The 15,912-nt window shown below is 35.6% G+C and overlaps 2 protein-coding genes across 2 annotated transcripts; both read right to left on the bottom strand.

Moving 5' to 3' along the window:
* Positions 1-59: 59 nt before the first annotated feature.
* LOC110701493 (transcription initiation factor TFIID subunit 12b-like) lies at positions 60-9,373 on the bottom strand (the record flags this gene model as incomplete). Its single annotated transcript, XM_021879139.1, has 10 exons — positions 60-519; positions 810-1,042; positions 1,128-1,163; positions 1,651-1,715; positions 2,735-2,813; positions 3,197-3,271; positions 4,089-4,721; positions 7,745-7,951; positions 8,362-8,973; positions 9,212-9,373. Coding segments are annotated over 9 exons (2,052 nt in total), but the record flags the coding sequence as incomplete, so codon positions are not given.
* Positions 9,374-12,222: 2,849 nt separating this feature from the next.
* Positions 12,223-15,843, bottom strand: LOC110701415 (pentatricopeptide repeat-containing protein At5g18390, mitochondrial-like). Its single transcript, XM_021879073.1, has 2 exons — positions 14,108-15,843; positions 12,223-12,775 (listed from the first exon to the last, which is right to left on the bottom strand). The coding sequence occupies exon 1, from the start codon at positions 15,686-15,688 to the stop codon at positions 14,234-14,236; it is 1,455 nt and encodes a 484-aa protein (XP_021734765.1). The 5' UTR covers positions 15,689-15,843; the 3' UTR covers positions 12,223-12,775; positions 14,108-14,233.
* Between the last annotated feature and the right edge of the window lie 69 nt (positions 15,844-15,912).

Raw genomic sequence — 15,912 nt, 5'->3', positions numbered from 1 at the left:
TACTAATTTTATAAAGTGGCCTATTTCTTAATACAATCTCAGATAAAAATGCAGTCTACTTCAAATCAATTAAGGACAGAGAACATATCAAATTGCAATATCAGAATAATCTAACGTGGGCAAAATTTCACAGTATAATAAAAATTCACCTATTATAACTTTTCTAAAGAATATAAAAAATGCTTCCTATTACAATTCATTCGTGAAATTCAAACTCCACTCGTGAATATAAATAAAATTACAGGATGGTATGACTATGAAAGCACATAATATACAGCTATGTAGTTTGTAGACAAACCTCCTTAGCTCATCATCTTCCACAATAATATACACAGGATAATTAAAACGAATTCCTAGCATGTCTCGAGTTGGTCAGTATCTTATTCGGCGCATCTTAGCGTTTTCCATTTATTCAGAATCACCTAGCTGTGTAGATCTGTACCCCTCACAGTTTATCAACCTATAGTGCAAGAGGATGTGAATGATACGGGGAGGGAGGTACTCGCTGATTGCCTTATGCTGATGAAAATAAGTAAACGAATAACACACAATCAAACAATTACAACAGCACACTAAGACAAGATAAAGAAAGAGGTCAATATACTAGGTTGCACATCAAAACTTGAACCATTATGGCAGGATTCAGGGTTGTCTAGGTCTCTAGGACATTGATCATTGAATGATTTCATATCACTTGCCCCAATTATGGACACAACATCGGCAGCAGACAAAAAAGTAATGAATATTATTCAGATAGTCGTTCAAGAATATAACAAAGATTTTGACTACAATACAGAGGTGAAGCTTACCAAAAACGTTCACTCATTTGTAGCTGAACAGACAAACCAGGGGCGCCCTATCAGAACCTTGTCATCTGCTGAAGCATTTGAGATGCAGTTGATTGTGCAACAAGTTGATCTGGACTAGGGGAGGCTTTCATAATGTGGTTGGCACCTGACAAGTTACCAAGTCCTTGTTTCACCATTTCTTTAGAATTGTTTGGGTAGAATTCTGATTGTGAAGAGTCCACCAGGGCACGTATCTGCCATACAATTTTAGTGCACAAAAACAATAAGAACTCATAAAAAAGGAGACATTTAAATAAATTAAATGTAATAAAAACATACCATATCAAGGCGCTTTCTGTGCACATCACTTGAGGGCTGCAACCACCAGATGTCAACATGTTAGAACAAATCTAATCTCTCTTCCCCCGTAGATAATGATAATAATAATAATAATAATAATAATAATAATAATAATAATAATAATAATAATAATAATAATAATAATAATAATAATAATAATAATAATAATAATAATAATAATAATAATAATAATAATAATAATAATAATAATAATAATAATAATAATAATAATAATAATAATAATAATAATAATAATAATAATAATAATAATAATAATAGCCTCGTAGTTTTTCTCAATATATACGAGTAGCAAAGTTAGGTTTCTGTGAGTTCAAAGGAAGCCAGAGACTTCCTTCCATGTGAACTCTTCTCCCTCTCGCTCAAAACAGTCAAAAGTGATTATTATGTTAGCCTAAAAAGGCATAAAAAATCATTTTATCACAAAAGTTCAAGAAAGTGTACATCACAAACAAGAGTTGACATTTGCACAGCAAGAACTTACACTGTCGGTGTTGCTTTTCCGATCTTCACTAGAGTATCCTGGGATAGTCAGATGCCAATTTTTTTCTGCAATGGAAAATTTAACATTAGGAAGACATAAGCTCAATTAGATATTCTAATTCCTAATAAATGGAACACTTATCCAATAAACAAATGAAGGTCTGTGGAACAGTCAGGCAGTCAGCATCGTTTCAATTTTCAGTGTGAGATCCTATAAAAAGGCAGTGTGTCATCTCTCAGCCATCACATTTAACAACTCAATACCTCCAATTTAGTTACATGTTGGTAGTTGCAGCAAAAAAACAAAATAGGATAGTTGACAATTACTCCTATAGTCTTAAGCCAGATAAGTTTCAGGGTTTCCAATTTATCCACCTGTTTTAACACATACCATTAACCCTCATTATCACATAATGATATGAGCGCACATACTTAATTATCCATTCATCAAGGTAAAGCTTCCAGTATTTCCTTGAAACAAAAATTAATACCTTTTAAAAGGATCCCAACAACACATGCTAGAGACCTAGATCGTGATGCAAGCAATAATTTCAGAATCATAATCTCAAGATCATGCATACTCCCACCAAAATCATCTGGTTAGCCTTCGAAAGGAAAACATAATAAAGAAAAAGGAACCTGGAACTGGCAGATAATAGTTACAGGAAAGGCACAAGACAAAAAAAAAAAAAAAAAAAAAAAAAAAACATTTTCTCAACTATTCTTTTCAATAAGCATGTGAAGTTTGAAATACATAATATACCTTGACACCATGCTGCAAACAAATTAAACTGTCGTCCCCAATACCATATGATTGATACTATTCCCAATAAAAAAAAAATAAAATCAATAAACAGAATGTGATTTGCAATCCCTTTTTTTTTTCAGCTTAGAACTTAACAGCAGATCCTTCAACTTGTATATTTAGCTCCTTTGTAGAAAACAAAATAATCACTAACATGGAAACTAGAAGCAGATTCAACTTTCTCCAAGAGTACAGCATAACAGAAAATAATAGAGATCAACAAATGCACCAATAAGGCAAACAATGCCCAGTTAAGCTTGTAAGAGGTAAGAAATGAGACCTAGGTGTAGCAACACATCCTTGGATTCCAGTGTTGAAGATTTTCGATGCTTTGCCAAATTGCATGCAAATGTAGTAACCTGCAAAGAAGAGCAGCAATAATCAGTTACACAAAGAATAACAATCAGAATTTCAAGACTTAAGAAAAAAAGATACTGTGGGACTGTGGGAATGACGGCAATTTTGAAGGTAAATAAATGACAATATAATAGTTTTGTTAGTTTTGTGCCAGAGTGATAACACTAACAAGAAATTAAAACATTTTCTTTTAAGTAATCTGGCAGATGTCTTGTAGTCCAAGAGCCATGGTAGAACATGCAATCAAACCTTACCAGGACACAAAGAAAATACCATTCCCCAACCATTACAAATAACCACAACCAAAACCATGATGGAAATCTAATGAGGTCTACAATATCAAAAGCTTAAGCAATTCATCAGCTAAAAAGATAGCAACACTCACTGAATCAATGAAGTCATCAGCAATATCTAAGAGAAGATCTTCAACTTCAGGATCCAGCTTACCATGTGCATCCACCTGAGAACAAATCAATTGCATATAAGAGCCATATAGCCAAAAATTGATGCAATATGTGAAGAAAGTAGGATAGGACAAAAGAAGGTCATAAGAAAGTGGAATAAAAAGGGTATATAATTTTATGTTTAAATATAAAATACTACCTCCGTTACAAGTTATATGCAGTGATTAGACATTTTCCCTCTCTACTTTTTGTCAAATCGTTGCACATAACCTGTAACGGAGGTAGTAATTGATTAACTTTGTAGGCTTAAAATTTCTTGAAATAGCACTAGCTACGTAATGTAATTAAGGCAGTCTTGCACCGTACCAAACCAATAAATACCCCCAATTACTAACACATGACTATATGAGCATTCAGTTTTGACAAGTTAAAAATTAGCAGTAGTTCAATAGCACATGCAATGAATTTCCAAATCTGGGAAGGGCATGAGAAACTATACTACCCCTGTTTCCAAAAGTTCTTAACTTATATCATTTGCACACAAATTAAAATAACTGGAGGGAGAGTGTATGTGGTGAGTGGGTGTAAGAGAGGTGGATAAAGTAAGAAAGAGTGAGTGAAAAGACGTAAATATGGTAGGATAAGAGGGGTAAGGTAGAAAAAGGTTTTGCCAAAATAGAAATAAAGTGAAAGTGTTGAGAACTTTCGAAAATGGACGAAAAATGGAAAATGGACGAAAAATGGAAAGTGCTAAAAACTTTCAGAAACAGAGTTGATTTGTAATAAAGACTGCCATTTTCAAATTTCCACAAATCCTCCATATATTAGCTGCAATCAATGTAAAAAAATGGAAAAAAATCAACCGGACAGCACCTGGGAAACCAAATCTTGTATCTTTCGTTTCCCAAGAAGTTGATTCATTGCCTCGGTTCCTTGACTTGAACTACCCCCTGGAGTAGTTGTTCCAGATACAGTAGCATCTGGTTGTGATCCAGTTAGGCTTAATGACTTTTGGCCTGCTGGTCCCTGTATCCTTGGAGATAACTGTTGCTGCTGCTGCTGCTGATTCATAGTTGGTGATTGCTGTAGCAGGTGCGGGTGCTGCTGCTGCTGCTGTAATTGCTGTTGTTGTGTTGATGGTTGTTGCTGCACTAATGGTTGCTGTTGTAGCTGCCGCATTGGCTGCAGGGATTGCTGCTGCACCTGAGGGTGCCCCATTGAGGGCTGCTGTTGAACCAGCTGTGATAATTGCTGGGAATTCAAAGACATGGTCTGCTGCAACTGAGAAGATTGACTTATATGTTGTTGTAAGATCTGTCTCTGATTCTGCTGCAGACGCAATGATGGTGATCCAGGGGCAGACATCGCGGGCATTTGCTTCATCCATTGTTGCTGAGACAAAGAGTTCTGCATCATACCTGGCTGTCCATTTTGAGACAAGCCAGACAACTGAGAGTTCATATATGCCAATGATGACGTTCGTGACATGCTCTGACCCTGAATTTTCTGGAAGCGGAAAGATAATAAGCGTCAGATTCTTGATCACAAAGGATGGGCATACACACATACTAAAGGCTAAGTAAAACGTATAGGACTCATTAATGAAGAACAAAACACAGAGACACGATAGCGCATTAGGATCCATCTATGTGCATTTTAGATGGTTCACTATCATATACAGTAAAATGTAGGAGAGGGAAGAATATGTATATTTTTAATGGCATGTTAAATAGAAAAGGTGGCACTTAGTATTTGACTTTTGAACCCATCAAATCTATAGCTAATTCTAAAGTGGTTAGAGGTTGCAGTAGTGTTTTAGGAAATCTAGTGAAGTAGTGAGCCTAACTTAGTTATTGGTAGCATACTACAATATATTACCTTAAGTCCCTAAATACCATTTTTATATATTTTATCTTTTATTTCAGTATATTATTCAGGTCTTTTATGGAGCAACTACTTAGTCACTAGTTATGCTGATCACTGTCTAATTAGATGAAACGCTGGCACCAATTTGCTAGTGACAGTGAGTAGAACTGCTAACTGCTAGTAAATATTGCTAAACATGCACTGAACATTTGTGGAGATAAGTTACTTATCCAGTCATCCTCATCGCCTACAAAATATAGATACTATCTGCAGCATTTACACCCTACAATCAATCATTTAAGTACAAATTACAAGTAAGAAATCAAATAGAAATGACAGAAATTGATCTCTTCACACAAATGTTATATTCCCATACAATTGCCAATCCATTAAATTGGATCATTTTCCACTCATCTCCTTCCACAGTAACACAACATAGTCATTGACCCCTCAAAGTTATTGCTGCCATTAAAATCACTCTTCCTGGCACTTTAGACCAATAAATTATTGCCCAGCTTTATCAGGTTTCATCATTTTGTGTCCCAAGTGAACCCAGAAAAAACAAGCACATGATTGCCTGGGAAAGGCATCAGCACAAAGTGACAAAATTATGAACAAGCAAAGAACTTCTAGAGGAACTTATTCAGGTAACATGCAATAGCAATCCTGCAAACTTGAGCTATGAAGCATCATTAATAGAAGGGAACTCGTCCATTCAATTTCGCTATGCCGCATAACACTCTATAGCATTGGAAGTGCCTAAATAATAAAGAAGCTGAAACGTCATCCTCATAGACCAGCTAAGATATGGACCCACTTTATAATTAATGACTGGCTGATTTTAATGTAACTAAAGAGATTTTTCACATTTTCTATAATATCTGAACATTCATCCAATCAATAAGGTAATAGTTGCTGATTGTTAACCATCTTTAACAGTTTATAGGATTAAAGATTGAACTAGTCGAGTCCTACCCTACAACACCTGACAGATCATCAATTATGTAAAATATAGCATCTATGTCTGGCTTGACCTTAGTTCTTATCCTATAGTTCCAGTAGAGCCCTTATCTAGAGTTCTGGACAAGCTGGGTATAGAGTAAGCAAGACATTAAATTAAAGTAGTCTGGCAAGATGTCTTCCTGCTTTATAGAATTAAGAGAGTTTTGACAAACCATTTAAAGCAAAGCAGAAACAAACTTGAGTAACATAAAAAGATGGCTTAACAATTCCCTTCCCCCCCACCCTTCTTCTAGCGCCCAAAAAAAAAAAAAAAAAAAAAAAAAAGGGAAACAAGAAAGTAAATGGACCCTTGTTCTCACCTCAATCCATCTGATATTACCTTTGGTTCCAACACTTAGTATATTGCACTTTTTCACTCTTGATTATTAAAAAGTAATATACCATGCATAAATACACACCAAATGGAATGTAGAATTTATGACATACCCAAACAACTGGCCTGTCTTTATAATAAGGAACAATAAATAATACTACAAACGACATCATTGTAAGAATTATACTTTGAAAGCATATTTGTAAAAATTATACTTAGAAACCACTTTTACAGTTGAACCACTGAAGTGTTGTTTTTGCACACTTAGTTTAGAGTGGCATGAAGTGGAAAATCAAAATGGATTGAATTATTTGAATGTAAAATCGCACAGCCAAAGTCAATAACAACACCAATCCCAGTATAGATCCCATCAGGGCTACCACTAGGGAGGTACAATATAAGTAACCTGCCTCGCCTCAAAAGGCAGGAACCGATAGAGTAACTGTTCAAGAACTGAAGCATCTTATATCCAAAGTCTACAAATAGATATCCAAAAAAGTCAAACATGACTAAACAAAAGCCATAACATAATTATGTAATTAAAAAAAAAAAAAAAATGTGTGTAAGCATTCTCATTGCTTTGGGTTGTAAACACACACCTTCAATTTTTCGAACGAAAGTCACTAATCAGCCTAACAAATTTTGGAATATATGCAGGTGCTGAAGAAAAAGTTTGGGTAGGACATCATGAATTTAACTGATCCAAGGAAAAAAAAAAAAAACCAGCATGGAACCGAGTAATTTGGTATGGACGACGGATTAAACCTTAATGTTTTGGGTTTCTTTCGCTACCCTAACCCCTTACCCCTCCATGTACAACATACGAGAAGAAAATGTCACTTAAAGCTGCTTTATACAATTCAGTTTTCAACTTGAAACCTGGATTGATAAAAGATGGGAATCTAGAGAGTTTGGGGACTGAGTGACCTGCTGCAGACATAAGCTCTTTTCAGACCATGCCATGTATTTTACTCAAGTAAGCATCCCATAAGTGAGAACACTTTCAGCAGAAACAAAGGACAATCTTCTTCAAACTCTTTCTTCATAAAAACAATCCATAACAATTGTTATATGAGTAAACTGAAAATACTTGTCAAAAGTGCATATTCCTATTTTGTGAAAAGAATCTTTCCTAGGTTCCAATTGTAAAAATCTTTCCTTTTTACAACTGGAAGAGTGAACACCTAACTGATCTAAGCAACACATGCTTTAGCTAAACATGTAATAAAAGCAGAGCAAGTTTCAAATCATTAAACCAAGCCAATGATGGAAAGAACAAAAGCACAAAATAAAGAAAAGAATTAACTTTTAAGGGGTAAATTTATACCTGAGGTGACGAAAGTGAATTCTGTTGTGTTAATTGCTGCCTCAACTGGGCTTGATTGATGCGTTGTTGCCCATACGGGACTGCACCATTTGCTCTTATCTGTGAACCAAAACCCAACAGCTGCAATGCTTGCATATGCGCTGATTGCCCCATTGCATTTGGTAATTGAAATTGCGAGCTTTGGAGGATATTCGCCCTTTGCCTAGGCTACAAAATTTGAAGAGAAAAAAGACAAGGGGTAAAAAAAAGAATGAAATCTATGCGTTCTTAACCAGCTATTAAGAAAGAACTACCCTCCAGGCCTCCACCATATAAATCAGAGAATTATCCTAAGAAAAAAAATTAAAGGAGCCTCCATGAATTTAAATCATTTTTGCAGCACAAGAACTACTGATCTCTATTGACTATTGTGTAATATTCCTATTCCTTCTAGGTCTTAAACTATATTTTCCTTTCCTTCAAAATCAGAGCAACTTTCCAAACTTGCCGTTTTTTTATTCATAGTGGTTCCACTAAACAATCAATATACTATTACTATACTATAGTAAATAAAAATTAAAAAAAGACAGAAACTATAAACATTATCCAATGCTTAAACAACAATGAGGGTATCATACCGAAGAAAGCAACTGCGACTGTATATTATTAAATTGGGCAGCGGCCACAGCAGTTTGGCCAGACAACACAGGCAAAGACCCACTTTGTCCAATCATTGTCGACCGAGACAAATTCCCACTGCCCAATTGTTGTTGCTGCAACTGTTGTTGTTGTTGCTGCTGCTGAGATGGTTGCTGTGGCTGTTGCTGTTGTGGATGCTGAGTCTGTTGCGGTTGCTGCTGTTGTTGTTGCGGCTGCTGCTGCTGTTGTTGTTGTTGCTGTTGCTGCTGTGGTAACTGTTGTTGCTGCTGCTGAGGTTGTAATTGTTGCTGCCTCAATGGTTGATTCAACATTGACCCACCAAAATTCATCTGTCCATACAGCGCGGCTTGCTGTTGTTGCGCTTGTTGTCTCAACAATTGTTGCTGTTGTTGTTGCTGCTGCTGCTGCTGCGGGTTCACTTGTTGCTGCTGCGGATTCACTTGTTGCTGCTGCTGCGGATTTATTTGTTGCTGCTGCAATTGCTGCTGCTGCTGCTGCAATTGCTGATGTACCTGTGATTGCTGAAGTTGACTCATCCTCAACAACGAGGCGGATCGATGCCCTGAGGCAGGGCAGGAGGGGCGGTCGCCCTAAGCACAGGGGAAAAAAATAAAATAATTCATATTCAATTATCTCGAAAAATATATAATTTTAGGGATATTTTATTCAATAATCAAATTACGCTCATAATTTTGGTTATGATGTTTCATAATCTAAGAATTTAGAACCAAGAACCCTAAACTTAAAGAATTGATAATTAAATTAGATTAGATCAAATATAAACCCTAGATTGTGAAATTGATATGATGATAACAACAAACAAAATACCTTAGAAGCTGCTTCAATGGAGGATACAAGAATTAGATTCAACGGAGAACTGCGCTTCAATGGAGAACGTTGAGTGCGCTTCAATGAAATAACTGAGAGAGGGTAAGAAATAAGAATGGAGGTCTTTTGAAAGAAAGAGAATTTGATGTAATGTGTAATGTTTTATACAAGTAGTAAGGAAATTAGAAATAAATAATATAATAAAAAAACAGAAAGCAGGAGAATATCCAATCCGATGAATCGATGATGATTGAAATTAGGCCTATAATTAGGTATTGGCACAGCTAGTGTATCATTCATTACTCAAACCAGTGCCACTGCAAATATACTCCATCATCTTTACAACTAAATTTAAGGTTTTTTTTTTTTTTTGGAAAAAAATATATGCATCCCAATGAAATAAATTACGGGCTATAGTTATTAGGAAGGCTATAGTTGTCATTATTTTACGTGTTGAACGTTGAGTGCGCTTCAATGAAGTAACTCGGGGAAGCCTGAAGCCTTGGAACCCTGTTAAAAGCCACAGTTATAATATGGGTTAGATGACTTAGATCCGTCTATTAAATAAATGGGGCGGGTCTACTTACCAAGATCAGTACTGCTTGTCATTTGTGATACGGAGTAGTAGCATTGTCGTATTGACGTGGAAACTGTAGCTTAAGTTTATGCCACCGGTTTTATTATAGTTGTTACTAATCGCGGTGTATAGTAAAGAAAAGGGAGAAGAAATAACTAAATAATGAATAAGGGATTAGCCATAGCTGCCAAGCCTTGCAGAGTTGCAGAACTTCTTCATTTGTCTTTTTGAAATGTGTAGGCTGAGATTGTAACAAACTAACGACTATTGTGATACATAGTCATTGATACAGAGTAGTATCTAATTAATTATTGTGCCTTTTAGCAAATATGATGGTACTTCGACTAAGGTCCCGTTCACTTCACCTTATTTTTGTTGAGCTGAAATTACTTTTACCGAAACAAAGTTATATTTGTTAAACTAAAATTATTTTTACTGAACTTAAATTAATTTTACTGAACTTAAATTATTTTTGCTGAACTGAAATTATTTTTTTACTGATTTTCTATTATAATTCTTGATTAAGATAACTGAATTTTACTGAACTGAACTTATTTTTACAAACTGAACTGAACTAAACTGAAATTATTTTAACTAAACTGAAATTAATTTTTCTAAACTGAACTTATTTTTACTGAACTGAAATTATTTTTACTTAATATTAATTTTTTAAGGTGAAGTGAACAGGGCCTAATATTAATCAATTTTACAAGTAATTTACTATATTATTAATTAGTGCCTTAACTACTAACATAATAACAGAGTAGTTCCCCCCCCCCCCCAATTTCCCTATGGTATGGGGTTATTTCTAATTAGATAAGTTTATTATTATTATTATTATTATTATTATTATTATTATTATTATTATTTTCATTGTTCTCAATCTGCATATTAAAGTCTTCACTAATTTCTTGGATTATTGATCTTATGCCATTAGATATTACATACATTATTTACATTTAGGCCCCGTTCACTTCACCTTATTTTTGCTGAATTGGAACTATTTTTACTGAAACAAAATTATATTTGCTGAACTTCAATTATTTCTACTGAACTTCAATTAATTTTATTGAACTGAAATTATTTTTACTGATTTTCTATTATAATTCTTCTTTAAGATAACTGAATTTCACTTAACTGAAATTATTATTATTATTATTATTATTATTATTATTATTATTATTATTATTATTTACTGATTTTCTATTATAATTCTTCTTTAAGATAACTGAATTTCAATGAACTGAACTTATTTTTACTGAACTGAAATTATTTTTACTTAATTATTATTTTTTTACGGTGAAGTGAATAGGGCCTTAATTACTCCAAATTAGGTTATTCTAGACATTTTTCATTGATTCTTCAAAAAAAAAAAAAAGACATTTTTCATTGAAGTATATGACTTGCATTAAGTTTTTGTTTGAGTGGAGATTTTATACGGAGTATATGAATTGTATAGATAGACTTCATGATACATGTCACAGTATAGGACTGTACGTGCAACCCCATTTCATGATACAAGTATTGTGTTGCGGTGTTGCCAGTACCTCCTACTGTTAATGTAGTCCAAAATTTTTCAAGAGCAGCCTTCAAATTGTCTCCTCAATATAACACCAGCACCTCAAAGAAAACATGCATGAGCAAAATGCATCTAGTAAAAGGCCAATTTTCAGTTATCATGTTTCCTTTCACATGAAAAATATCTCGACAATTCCATGAAGCAGATTATCCACTTGTAGGATCTAAATGGAATCTAACAAATATATAGAAAAGATATCAAGAACTACGCCTTTGACTTCCTTTCGAGCTTCGGAGGGCTTCTTCAGGAATAGCATGCTCATTTTTCTGTCAGTTCTGATCTTAAGTTGTTCTGAAAACTTTATCCCTTCCTCAATTCCCTTCTTATTTGCCAGAAGCTCGCATTCGTAGGGCTGATCCTCCAACTGTCCTTTTGCTCCTTTGGTTGATTATTCATCCTGCCAAGCAGTTGTCCATCCAATTCCTGCTATATCTAATCCATTCTTCATCTGCTTCCAGGCTCCATCTACTGTGACAATGATAACGCTCCCCCCTATGAGGATTCCGCCCACTCTTAAAACCTGCTGTATTTTTTATTGTTATTTTTTATATTAAGACTATGCTGCGCTTCTCCACTCGTAAACCTTTGTTGACTATTTCAATTGCCCAAAGAGTGTCAAATTTTATACTAAAGAGTAAAAAGATTGCTAAGGTATGAATTTCACAAACCCAACCATCTTTTAATTTATGTTTCGTTTTCTTCAATTTCTCGCCGGTCTTCGCTCAACATCATTACTACATATTTACTATTTGTACAAACAGACTACAACACATTAATCTATGTCAACTAAGTCATTTACAGGTACAGCATGATCAAAGAGAACTATATGAGCACAAATTTATACTCTGTACTATGTTTTGGCTAAGATTAGGTTCAAATCAAGATTGAATTATAGTACTGTACAATGTTTCAAAGAATCCACATAAAACTTGCTATAGGGAACCAACAAGAACAGGAAAGTGAAGGTATCTGAACTAGATAAATCATAAGTGTGTATAAAGATGCAACAATCTAAAGTTCTAAACCAAACTCTCCATCATTGTCCTAAGGAAGTTATCCTCTTTAACAGCTTATAATGACACTTAGATCTTCAAAGCTCGAGATCAGGAAGTTGAGAAAAAATAAACCAGGTTCTGCACTTGACTGCTGCTCATTGACAAATCCCACCTATGGTAATAAAGGGAAGAGAGAGCGACAGAGAGAGAAAGGGAGGTACAGGAGTGATGAGTCCCAAGGAGCTAAAGGTAGTCAGCCAGATATGCTTGATCTAGTAGAATCAATAAATCATCATTTTTGGAGCTCTTACAGGACAAGCACGATGAATTAGTTCACAGCCTGGTGGTCAATTTTGCACTTGGGTAAGCATGACACTACTCAATAAGTGACGCAAATGCTTCTTACTATACCCCTGAAATGCAGTAAAAAAAATTATCTCATCACAAGCACTAATATTATGCATATGATATAATGATGCATTTAAATCCTTAGACATGGGGTCTGAATAAGAAAATATAAGTGAAAAGGTTACACCATTACATTAGAATGTCAACATACTTTCATGTTTGGATAACAATTTAGAAGGCAAAGGAAGGGGAAGGAAATAGGAAAAAGGGAAGGGGAAAGTGGAGCTTCATTTTCCCTCCAAACCTCCAATTTAGAAGGACAGTGTCAATAAAAGGGAGGAAAAATGAATCCCACCTTTTACCTTCCCTTCCTTCCATCAATCCATTATCCAAACAAAGTGATTTGTCCCCCTCCCTTTGTCTTCCCTTCCTTTCTCTTCATTTCCTCCCATCCAAACAATAAGTTAAAGCCAAAGATCTCTATAGCTAAATGCTCTTTTTAAGATTTGGATGTAGTGGAAGCACAATATTAAATTCATACTGGAATATGCCAAAATCAACTTTCATGATGGGGAAATGTGCGGAAGGAAAGCTGTTACACAATCCACAATCCTATCACCAAGTTACGCTCATAGGGTTCGGGTTCATTTCTAAGTTACAACCTGATATGGCTGCAGGAGTGCAGGATATTACACAACAGCACATTGTAGTAAGCCAGAGCTCAATTAACTACCAAAGTTTAACGATCTATATCATTAAGATACACTAAAATATTGGCATGATGAAAACCATGGGCAACTCGTGAATCAATACTCTAGTAAGCTGTAACCTAAGTTTATACTCACAAATGAAAGATTACTACACATTTTTCCAGCTGTCCCTCTTCTCTAAGTATTTTCCAAATTCCTCATTAGTCTCATTCATGTGAAAAGATAGGCCTTGGATTTTCAAGAATTAAACACTGGATAAAAAATCAAAGATACCAACTTTACAACCATAAATATACATGAAAAGATCTGATTTTAAAAGCATATAATGACCTATTCAGCATCTCACTAATGTAGAATAAAAGAGCATGGAACAACAGGATTATCGCTTATCATAATTATTGCTTATCATAATTACGGAGTAACATAAACACTTTAGGTTGCATTTTAATTTATCCCCTCAACTAAATGTTCTCACTTCTCAGACCACTCTGATAGAAAAAAGCATAAATTTAAGAACCTGGATGCATAATGTTAATCTCTTTGGAGACATCTGGTAAGTGGTAATTATTTCAGGTTACAGTCTACGGATCATACAAGCAACTAATTAAAGCCTGAGGCCTGATTAGTAAACCAAGCATACGACAAGATTTAACAAGGATAAAAAAAGGTGGATGATAGAAATCTTACCACTCTTCCCATGAAATATGCCTCTTTGAGCTGAAGTCACATCTCTGCCATCAACAACCTTGATAACCTTATCACATCATTAAGCAATAAGCACCACAAAATTGTGCTACCCAATCATCTGACATATCAAGCACCTCTTAAAGACACTTCTAACTGCTCTATCCTTTCTGCCAGGTCATGCTTCCCAATATTCTTCAATCCATCAGTGACCATATCAAAGTTTTTCGACAAAGGCGGTAAGCCTATCTCAGTCATCTCAACCAAGTAGTTTGCAGCCTCAACAAATCTACCCCCACGAGCACACATCCTAATCAACATCGTATAAACTGGCCTATTTGGCAGATGCCCTTTAATCTTCATGTCACTGAATAAGCTAAAGGCGTCATCAAACTGTCCAGCCCTACACAATGCCTTCAGAATCGGTGCATATAAACTCGGAAAAGGCTTATGACCCTCCTCAATCGAGCAATGCAGCAGCCTAAATGCCTCATCCAACTTATGCAACTTAGCCACAATTGGAATCATAATTTTATAGGTATCAATATCAGGGCAAAGCCCCAATTTACACACATCACTAAACAATTCAATGCAAAACTCAGCCTCCCCCGACTTACAAATTGCTTCCAACAACGAATTAAACGTCCTAATATCAGGCACAAACCCTTCCTTAGCCATTTTTTTAACCAAACCCTTGGCATTTTCAATATGACCAGCATTCAACAACCCATCAATCAACAAATCCCGGCCTCGAACAGGCGGATTAAACCCCTTCTTACTCATCTCCTCCAAAAACTCCTGAGCCTCCCTCAACTTCCCAGCCTTACACCACGCATTAACGAGCACCGAATACGTCTCCTTATTCGGGCTAGCCCCTTTTCTAATCATCCTCCTAATCAAAGCATAAGCCCCATAAAAATTCTTCCCCTCACACAAAGCAAACAACAAGGAATTATAAACACCAACAGTTTGTTCACACTTAAAAACTTTAGGGCAAGAATTAAAAACCCTAACAGCTTCATCAATAAACCCTTTACTACCATACTCACGAATTATAAATTCAATTACTTCAGTTGAGAAATTCAAAGAAGATTCCTTACAAAGCTGATGAAGAACCTTCCACATTGTCTCCCAATGATGAGTTCTAGCTAGGGTTTTGATCAATTCTTCGTATTCAATCGCAGTAGGAGAATAAGAGGAGAGAGAATTACATCGCGCCCAATTGAAGAACCGGAAAGACTGGATCCCATAACGCGAGCACCCCCGAAGAACGCGGTAAACGAGCTCGTTGGTGACGGAGATTCGGAGCTTGTTTAGGGTTCGTTCGAGGTAGATATCGCGGCGAACAATGTTGGAGATGTGGTGGATTGCGGCGAAGTAGTCGTCGTTTTTGGTGGAGGAAGAAAGGGGTTTTCCGCCATTGGAGGAGGTGGGGTTTCCGCCATTGGAGGAGAAGGTGGAGAGGAGAGAGAAAAGGGAGTTGAGATGGAGGAGAGAGAAAGGGGTTGGTGGTAATGGTGATGGGAAGGTGGGGTGAGAATGGAGGAGAGAGTTTCGAAGGATTGACTTTGCAGTTGATATCATTCTTCTGGTTTTGTTTATTTTTAGAAGAAGAAGAGGGAGAAGTGAGAGGAAATGAGAGGGAGGTAAAACAATTATGGAGTACTGTATAAAATCAATCAATTTATTTTAGGTCACTTGAAAATTAAATTTTGTATATTGGCAATTTATTGTTAATATTATAGCACAAGTACAAAAGTACAAAAGCGTGCACCGGACTTAAACTAGTGTTAATATTATGCTCAAAA

Source organism: Chenopodium quinoa, unplaced genomic scaffold (genome assembly GCF_001683475.1).
Source record: "Chenopodium quinoa cultivar QQ74 unplaced genomic scaffold, ASM168347v1, whole genome shotgun sequence".
In the NCBI taxonomy this organism is placed as follows: domain Eukaryota; kingdom Viridiplantae; phylum Streptophyta; class Magnoliopsida; order Caryophyllales; family Amaranthaceae; genus Chenopodium; species Chenopodium quinoa.
This window is presented reverse-complemented; position numbering and strand designations above follow the sequence as displayed.